The following is a 9,655-nucleotide window of genomic DNA, read 5'->3' as shown; positions in this document are numbered from 1 at the left end:
ACGTGGAGCAGGGCTTTGGAGAGAAAAATGCCACCTCCCAGTGGTGGCTTTTCTCCTCCCCAGTTTGCTGGGAAATGCTAGCTTCCGGGAAAGCTGTACAGGAACCTCCTCTTTGCAGCCCGTGCAGCCCTAAGCCAGCAGGAAACTCTGAAATGTTTGGCTTCGGGGTCAGAAAACCTACTCAGCAGTACAGTGGGAAGAACTGAACTAGAGCCAGAAGACCTGGGCTCCAGGCCAGCTGCAAGCCCTGTGCACATCCTTAATGGCTTCGTGCCTCGGTTTCCCCATTCTTAAAAGAGAATACATATTATATCCTAACCTTCCAGGCTCATTGCAGGGATCCTCCAAGTTCCTGGGTGGGGGCAGGCACGGGAAGTCTCGGATCTTGAAGAGGTAAATCGATTCAAGGCTAGCACATACGGGCACGGAGGGTGTCCACTGCCAAAGTTGCATGGCTGAGGGGACAAGTGGAGCTGAAATTCAGTCTATGTGCCACTTGTCAGAGCCTACACCCTGTCTTGGGCCCACGTCCACTCAGAGGAAGGGACATCTTTTCCAAATCTGTAGGAAGGAATTTTTATGGTCTAGAGTGAGAACAAGACTCAAACCTGGGGGTTGCTGAGCCGTGGGGCTCCTTCCGGTTCAGTGTGACCAGTAGAAGGCACAGCACTTTGCGGGTCCTGCAGAATGGAGGGCGTGCAACCAGCCTGGAGCAAGGAAAGAGGGCGTCCTGGGGACAGGGGTGCCTGCGCTAGGTTTTGAAGGAGAAGAGGTTGGCCAGAGCAGACAGGAACAGAAGAACCCCTTCTAGACTATTTGAAGACAATTCTCCATGGGTCACTTGCATTTCTGCATGTATACTGAAAAGTCATTGACAGCTTTTCTTCCAGACTGTCTTTTCAAGAGTACTTGAGTATCTCAGATGATCCAGATAGTTTCTCCCTCCTGGAAAGAGCGCAGATTTTTTCTCCTAACCAGGATGATAAAATCATACCTCTCACTTTGAAGAATAGTGTCTCCCTCCAGGGCAAAACGCGGGCAGGAGTGCTAGCCGCCTTCTCTAAATGATTGTTTCCCAAGCTGGAGATTTCTGAGCCGTGACACAGACCCACTGTGTGCTCAGCACCCACCTGGGTCCACCTCTGTGTGACACTCAGAGGACCTGACAGGTAGGAGTCATCAAAGCAAACATGAGGCTCGTGCACCCTGCTGCGCCGTGAGTCATAGAGTCCTTTGTCTTTGACAGTATCTGCCAGTACCTATGAGACTGCACAGGCTGCCTTGCTAGCCTGCAAGTGGGTAAAACCCCAGACTCCTGACAGTTCTTGACAATGAAGAAGGAAGAAGACAGTGAAAATTAAAAAGACTCTGTGGTATGCAGGGGAACCAGCCACTTCAAGATGGCTTAAACATAAAGCCTGAGACGAGAAGTGGGAGATGGGCCTGAGTGAGCACGCTGGACCAGGCCCTGAATGGTCTTGACTGGCAGCAGACGGAGTCTGGAAATCGTCCACCCACATGGAACCAGATTGGAGGGGCCGGGTTGAGGCAGGAGAGGCTCCACTGAATCCTGCCCTGGCACTCTGGCCAGGAGGGGAGGTCTGAACAGGGAAAGGGGTGTGGGATAGGAGGCAGAGTTAAGTTTGGGAAATGGTGAACATGGAAAATCAGCAGAACGTAGTGGCCGACTGGAATGTGTGAAAGGAGAGAAAGGATCCTAGAGAAAACTTCCAGATTTCTGGGTTGGATGCTGTGATGAGGGGCGGTGCTATCAGCTCAGCAAGCAGGGAATGCAGGCTGGAGGGCAAACAAAATGCATCAGCTTTGGGTGTGTGGAGTGTGAGGGGCACGCAGGACACCAAGTAGATGTGGGGTCAACAGGAGCCTCTGTGCCTGTTAAGGGTCAAATATTCTGCAGAGGGGAGGGCACCCCTGCCTCTGGGAAGTCCTTGCCTGTCTCATAGCAAGCACCCAGGCCCCACTTCCAGTCCTCCTAGCTGGCCTGGTGACCATCTCCCATGAAAGGCTGCAGCCACCTCGCCTGACTTCGAGACTTGTCCTGGGTGAAATGCAGCGACCAGTTCTCCTGGGGACAATGAAAACATACTACAAAGATGTGGCCCCTAAACAGCTAAAAAATGCAATCTGCTATGTCAAAAAGAGGTAAGAAACATGAAAAAAATTGAGACAAGATGTGTGGTGCAGTGGTGCATGTCTGTAATCCTAGCTACTTGGGAGTCTGAGGCAGGAGGATCGCCTGAGCCCAGAAGTTCAAGACCAGCCTAGGCAACATAACAAGACCCTATCTCAATAATTAATAAATAAATAATGTTAAAGACATGAACAAGTAACCTAAACTGGAATCAGGAAAACTTAGAACTTAGATAATATAACTGAGGAAAAAATTAGAATCATTTCAGAAATAAAAACTGAGAAGGAACAGAAGATCACAGAAACACAACTAAAAATGCATTATTTGGAAAAGATGATTTTTTTCTTATTTTTGTTTATTTATATTCTTAGAGACAGGATCTTGCTCTGTTGCCCACTGCAGCCTCCAACTCCTGGGCTCAAGTGATCTTCCTGCCTTAGCCTCCCAAGTAGCTCAGACTACAGGTGTGCACCACCATGCCAAGCGAATTCCTTTCTTTCCTTCCTTCCATCCTTCCTTCCTTCCTTTCTTCCTTCCTCCCTTTCCTTTCTTCTCTTTCCCTCCTTCCTTCTCTTTCCCTTTCTTTCCTTTCTTTTTCTTCTTTCCTTTCTTTTTCTCCTTTCTGTCTCTCCCGTCCTCCCTCCCTCTCAGTTTCTCTTTCTTTATTTTCCTTCCTTCCTTCTTTCCTTCCTTCGAAGCTCCCTGCTGCTCTCCCTCCCTCCCTTCCCTCCTTCCTTCCTTTCCTCTCTTCCTTTCTTTCTCTTTCTCATTCTCTTTCTTCTTTCTTTCTTCTTTTTTCTTCTCTCTCTTTCTTTTCTTTTCTTTTTTGCTTTCTTTGCCAGGTCTCACTATGTTGCCCAGACAGGTCTTGAACTCCTGGCCTCAAGTAATACACCTAATAGGAGGTGAGTAGCTGGGATCATAGACGTGAGTCACCAAGATGGCTGATAAAATATTTTTCAATACAAAAGAAATATGGCCAGGCACCATGGCTCACACCTGTAGTCCTTGCACTTGAACAAGGCACCCTTGTTTTACTTAACGATGGCCCCAAAGCTTAAGAGTAGTGATGATTAATATGCCATTCAGATATGCCAAAGAGAAGCCATGAAGTGCTTCCCTAAAGTGAAAAGGTGAATGTTCTTGACTTAGAAAAAAAAATCGTATGCTGAGATTGCTAAGATCTATGGTAAGAACAAATCTCCCATCTGTGAAATTGTGAAGGAAAAAGAAATTCGTGCACGTTATATATAGGGTTCCACGGTTTTGGGCGTTCACTGGGGGTCTGAGAAGGTATCCCCCGTGGGGTAAGGGGAGACTACTGTAGCCAGGGTTACTTTTACACGTTTTTGATGAATCCATCGTGAATACCTCCCTGTCTGCAGCACTGGACCAAGGGGAACACAGAGAAGTCAGGCAGCCCTTCTGGAGGAGCCCATGGCCTCCAGTGAGATGTTCCTTTCCTGCCCCAGTGCCTGGGGTAGGGCAGACCTGACGACACGGCTATTAGAGACGTGACGACGGTGCAGCTGGACAGGGGACAGTACTTCTGCAGTGGATTCTTAGAACTTTGTTGCCTTGGCAGCCACTTTGAACATAGTTAGTTGGACTTTCTCATGCGACAAGCAGGGCTCAGCCACCCTTGACAGTTTCCAGTTCTCCACCTCCTCCCAGTTCCTCCGTGTGGTTGATCCAAGTATCTCTGCCACATACAACTTCCTCCTGGTGGCCACCTCTCTATGGGCCAGCCACATACAGCCTGCAGGACTGGCCCCGACCCTCGCACCCTGCGTGGGCTGTGGAGATAGCCATAGTGACCTCTCAGCTACAGTGCAACCTCCTGGAACTCATGCCGGCCAGCTCTAAACCCCCAATTAGAGCTCCCCTCAGGAAACTTGTTTCAATAACACCCTGGACCCAAAAAGGTGGTGGTCCATGGGTCCCTCTTTCTCTCCATGCACTCCCTGACCTGCGTGTATGTGTGTATGTGTGTAGCCTGCAGATGTGCTGCGTACACCCCAGATCCTGTAAGTAATCTTTATATTTTGTGTCTCCCCTCATCATGGAAGGGGTGCTCTTTACTTTAAAGATTCTAAATGAAAACAACTTTTTTTTTGAGATGGAGTCTCACTCTGTCGCCCAGGCTGGAGTGCAGTGGTGTGATCTTGGCTCACTGCAACCTCCGTCTCCTGGACTCAAGCGATTCTCCTGCCTCAGCCTCCCAAGTAGATGGGACTACAGACATGCGTCACCACGCCCAGCTAATTTTTGTACGTACGTTTAGTAGAGACGGGGTTTCACCACGTTGCCCAGGCTGGTCTCGAACTCCTGACCTCAGGTGATCCACCCACCTCGGCCTCCCAAAGTGCTGGGATTACAGGCGTGAGCCACTGCACCCAGCCAAAAACAACTTTTGATGAGTGGGGAGGAGAAGGTGAGGAAGGTTGGAGGAAAGAAGGGTACTTTAAACTGCACCTGGAGGGTGTGTGGAGGAGATGGGAAAGGCATTCCAGGGCAGGAGGAACAGCAAGTAGCAAAGGCACAGGAGGCTGCAGAGCCGAAGGAGTGCAGAGGAGCAGAAAAGAGCAGAGCAGCGGGAGGGGAGACTCGGGGCGATGAGGCTGGAAAAGACGATGACGGAGGAGGTCCCCGCTAGGAGGTGCAGGAGCATCAACCACAAAGTCAGGGTCGGACGTGAATATTTGGGTTCTGTTATAAATCTTTACTTTTTAGGACTTGAACACCTGCAGAATTAAATACAAAAGCAATCAAAAATCATAATATTTTCTAAAAATAGTTTTCCATTTGGGGCTTGCGGCCCTCTTCAATAAAATCATTCTGAAGATTTAAAGAGGTTTCAGCTTCAAATTTCTCAGAATAAAGACTCCTTTTGAGAGGGGCTACAGAAGCCCCCATGAGCTTCCTGCTCCTCAAAACTAACGGGCAAAACAAAACAAAACGAAACAACAAACCTCCTAGAAAGCAAATATGACCCTTCTCAATACACAGCTTTCCCCACCCCAATTTGTAGTTTTTCAGAAAAGACTGACTGGGGAAGTAGGTAACAGCGAGCAAGTCATCTTGTGAAGAAGGTCCTGGAGCAAGCCCTGGAGCAGGGGCTCCCCAGGAGGGCCCGGAGCAGCGGGGACCTCTCACTGCACCTCTCCAGTCTCTGATCAGCACACAATCGGTGGGGCGCTCACACTTGGAAAAGCTTCCAGGAGGCAGCTCTTCAGTAGTGACCAAGGCACACGTGGTCCATGGACAATTTTATCCTGCGAGAGACAGGAAGGAGAACTTGGTGAACCGCGTCAACTCTGAAGAAAGGCAGACAAACGCAAACCCACATGCAGCAGGCAGGCAGTTGGGACAGGCCCGCCCAGCAGCTGTCACTGAGAACGCGGCTTCCGGACCCCGCTGACAAATGGCTCTAGAGGAAAGCTGGAGGGAGCTCCTGGCAGAAGTGAAACTGCCCACTTGCAGAAGAGGATGGCAGCCCCTTCTGCTTTCAGAATGACATCGACCTTTCAAGCGTCACCGCTGCGTTAGTTACCTGTGAAGTGGATACGGCTTCTCACAAAGGTTGACCAGCACGTACAAATGTCTCAGCGCATACTCATACTGGGAGAAAACAAACGAGACGGAATGAAACATCCTCATCTCACCACACAATCCACTCCACTTTTGCAATTACAGAGGAGAAGCACCTTGGCCAGTGGCTCTTGCCCTATTTTGGTTCATGGATCCTTTAGATAATCTGGTGATATTTATGGATGATCCCCCAGGAAAGAGGCACACATGCCAGGGTTTGCACGCAAGTGGGGGGTGCTGGCGGGGCTCTGCACTCTCAAATCTGAGGGCAGGACTCCTGACGGGGAACTCCCGATGGCTCTGCTCCCCGCCATGGCCTGGGATCTCCCCGGGAAGTCTGCCTTTTGATTCTGGGAAACTTATTCTGGGAGGGACACACCAGCGAGGGAGATGGATGGCACGTGAAAGCCACGCTGGATCACACCAGGGAAGGGTGAAGCAGCGGGGATGTTTATCTTGAAACAAATTTCAGGGGAACCCGAGAACTCTCTGAGAACAAAGGAAGAGGTTCACTGTGCATGACTCCAAAGGTCAAAAGACCAAGACTGGGCCGGGCGCGGTGGCTCATGATTGTAATCCCAGCACTTTGGGAGGCCGAGGCAGGTGGATCACCTGAGGCCAGAAGTTCAAGACCAGCCTGGATAACATGGTGAAATCCTGTCTCTATTAAAAATATGAAAATCAGCCAGGCATGGTGGTGGGTGCCTGTAATCGCTGCTACTCGGGAGGCTGAGGCAGGAGAATCGCTTGAACCCAGGAGGCAGAGGTTGCAGTGAGCTGAGATCACACCACTGCACTCTAGCCTGGGCAACAAGAGCAAAACTGTGTCTAAAATACAAAAAAACAAAAAAATCAAGACTGGAGGGGTAAAGTCGAGCTACCTCAACTCTGCCCCAGTGTGAAAGCAGCCACGGACAACACGGAACCGAGCAGGATGTGGCTATGTTCCAATAAAACTTTTTTTTTGGAGACAGAGTTTCACCCTGTTGCCCAGGCTGGAGTATAGTGGCACAATCTCGGCTCATTGCAACCTCCACCTCCCTGGTTCAAGCGATTCTCCTGCCTCAGCCTCCCAAGTAGTTGGGATTATGGGCGTGCACCACCACATCTGGCTAATTTTTGTATATTTAGTAGAGACGATGTCTTACCATGTTGGCCAGGCTGGTCTGGAACTCCTGACTTCAGGTGATCCACCCACCTTGGCCTCCCAACGTGCTGGGATTGCAGGCATGAGCCACCACGCCCGGCCCCAGTAAAACTTTATTTACAAAAACAGGTTATGGGGGAGAAACAGGCCTGCAGGCCAGTTTGCCAACCTTTCTCTAGAAGGATCGAAGCACCACATGCTACTGACCAGGAGGCTTTTCAGGTGCCTTCCAATTCTACATCTGCAGAAACTCAGTACTTCTCCTCCATGGGCCACACCTGACTTCAACTGTCTTGGGAAGAGGTCAGAACAGACCCAGAAGGGAGAAGATGTGTGTGGCTGATGTGAGGGGTAGATGCGAGGGTGGGGTTTGGCAGGGACAGCAGAAGTGTGAAGAGAAGTAACTGTTCTTCAAACTAGAAGTGAGAGCTGCCATCTATGGCTCTGGTAAACTATCCTACCCACCGGCACGAGAGGGGTGTTCTGGGGCCAAGATTTAAAATCAGTGAATTTGGACAACCTTCTTCCTCTCTGAAATGAGCCCACTGTTTCTCAGCCTGGATGGAACCTTCTATAAGGTCGTACAACCAATGTGACTGCCAGGGGACCATATGAATTCAGCTTCTGGATTCTGGACGTGGGGAGAGCCCCGCCGGCTCACCGTGGGGGAGTGCCAGTTGAAGCAGTGGGTCCGAAAGTGCAGCAGGGCCTCTGGGTAGCAGCTGTGCCCCGTGAGCGGGGCTCTCTCGAACAGGAGCTGCTCCACCTCAGCCTCGGACGCTGCCAGCAAGGAGACGATCTTGCGCACTGACTTCTCAATGAGGTGCCTGGCCTGGGGAGAAACGCGGCCTGTCAGAATGCGCCTCCCTGAATGCGGTCTCTCAGGGACCCAGGAACGGTGAGAAGTGCATTCAAAGGCTTCCCTCCACACAGCCCTCAGCCTCCCGCAGGTTAAAGGAAATAACAATCCACGTGCTCTGAGAAAGGCGAGAGATGTCTGTGCCCACTTCCGCGACGGTCAGAAAGACCTGCCTCTTGGGGATCTTCCGGCATGATGCAAACATTTGTATCAAAAAACAACCTTTGCTGTGGAGAAAGGAGGTGGCAGAACCTGTGCCCCAAAGCAGACGACTGTGCCGTGAGGGTGCTGTGTTCACGGGCACCTCTGCCCATTCAGGAAACTATCGAATGGTTACACAGTGGGGCACAGAGGGACTTTAATATTCTTTCCAGATGATGAAAAACAGCATCATAAAGAAGAAAATGCTTCTACGTTACCCTCACTCTGGCCAGGCACAGTGGCTCACGCCTGTACTCCCAGCACTTTTAGGAGGCCGAGGCAGGAGGATCACTTGAGGCCAGCAGTTCCAGACCAGCCTGGGCAACACAGGGAGACCCTGCCTCTATTAAAATAAAAATTAAAAAACTGGAAAAAAAAAAACCTTCACTCTACAAGCAAGCTCTGTCCTACCCGCTCTCCAGCCAGGGTTTGCTTGCTTCATATCTGAATTCCACAAAGACCCTCCACCCACTGCATGTTAGACCAGCAGTTCTCCAGGCGTGGTCCAGAACCACAGACTCCCCAAGAGCTCTCAGGCTCCGGAAGGTCGTCCCTTCCTCAACTCTGTATCCTTACAAGGCTGGATTTTCTTCTTACACTTCGGCCGAAAGAACAGCGCCCGACAGCAAAAGCAGAAGCCAGCTGAAGGATCCAGCTGTTGTCTAGCAATGCCAGACACAAAAGAGATTCGCCCACATGTAAAGTAATGCCACTCTTCTCACCAGATGCTTTTGGTTTTGGAAAATGGTTATTTTTCATAGAAAATATATTAGTGAGAAATGTTATTTGTTACAAATATTGTTATTTGTAAATGAGTTAAATATTTTTAAATCTTAGTTTTAATTTTTTCATAATCTTTTACTTTACATAAAAGTATAATTATGCAATAAACAGTCTTGGAAATAGTTTTCAAATTTGCAGCAGATACCAAAGAAATCCTATATGATTTACACAGCTGTTTAAGCAAACACAGGAAAACTCTGAGCCGGGTGTGGCGCCTCACACCTGTAATCCCAGAACTTTGGGAGTCTGACGCAGGTGGATCACCTGAGGCCAGGAGTTTGAGACCAGCCTGGCCAACATGGTGAAACCCCGTCTCTACTAAAAATACAAAAGTTAGCTGGGTGTGGTGGTGGGTGCCTGTAATCCCAGCTACTCGGGAAGCTGAGGCAGGAGAATCACTTGAACCCGGGAGGCAGAGGTTGCAGTGGGCACCAAAAAACCTCTGGTGCACTTTCTGTGAACTATCAAAAATGTCCTTTCATCTCATCTTAATTTAATGCAATAAATATCGATAGACATAACCCACCATGAACAAAAGCTCTTTGGGATCAATAATTTAAAGAGCATAAAAAGGTTTGGCCGGGTGCAGTGGCCCACTCTTGTAATCCCAGCACTTTCAGGGCCCAGGTGGGAAGATCACTTGAGCTTAGGAGTTTGAGACCAGCCTGGGCAACAGAGTGAGACCCCAGCTCTACAAAAAAATTAATAAATAAAGAGGCCCAAGACTAAGAAGTCTGAGGACTACTGTGCTATATACTGCATTTGACACCAACTAAAAATATGTCCTGGTTAATATGGTTGTCACACACAGGGTATCAATTCTGGGGATAACTAGATATATGCATTTAAAACAAACCACATTGATTAAAAAAAAGAATCTTGCCTAGATGGGTGGATCACCTGAGGGCAGGAGTTCGAGACC

The 9,655-nt window shown here is 49.4% G+C and overlaps 1 protein-coding gene across 2 annotated transcripts in view; it reads right to left on the bottom strand.

The window, feature by feature from the left end:
* Positions 1-4,853: 4,853 nt before the first annotated feature.
* Positions 4,854-9,655, bottom strand: part of LGMN (legumain) — a 46,096-nt gene continuing 41,294 nt past the window's right edge. Inside the window, exons 12-14 of one of the 2 annotated variants that reach the window (XM_055288355.2) lie at positions 7,552-7,722; positions 5,706-5,773; positions 4,854-5,427 (exon numbers count right to left, since the gene is read on the bottom strand). In XM_055288355.2, coding sequence (XP_055144330.1) covers positions 5,385-5,427; positions 5,706-5,773; positions 7,552-7,722 — 282 coding nt within the window. In that variant the 3' untranslated portion in view covers positions 4,854-5,384. The remainder of the gene's footprint in view (positions 5,428-5,705; positions 5,774-7,551; positions 7,723-9,655) is intronic. The other variant, XM_063643982.1, reaches the window with a different exon arrangement.

Source organism: Symphalangus syndactylus, chromosome 8 (assembly GCF_028878055.3).
Source record: "Symphalangus syndactylus isolate Jambi chromosome 8, NHGRI_mSymSyn1-v2.1_pri, whole genome shotgun sequence".
NCBI classification, from domain to species: domain Eukaryota; kingdom Metazoa; phylum Chordata; class Mammalia; order Primates; family Hylobatidae; genus Symphalangus; species Symphalangus syndactylus.
Note: the sequence above shows the minus strand (reverse complement) of the source record. Positions and strands in the feature narration are given on the sequence as shown.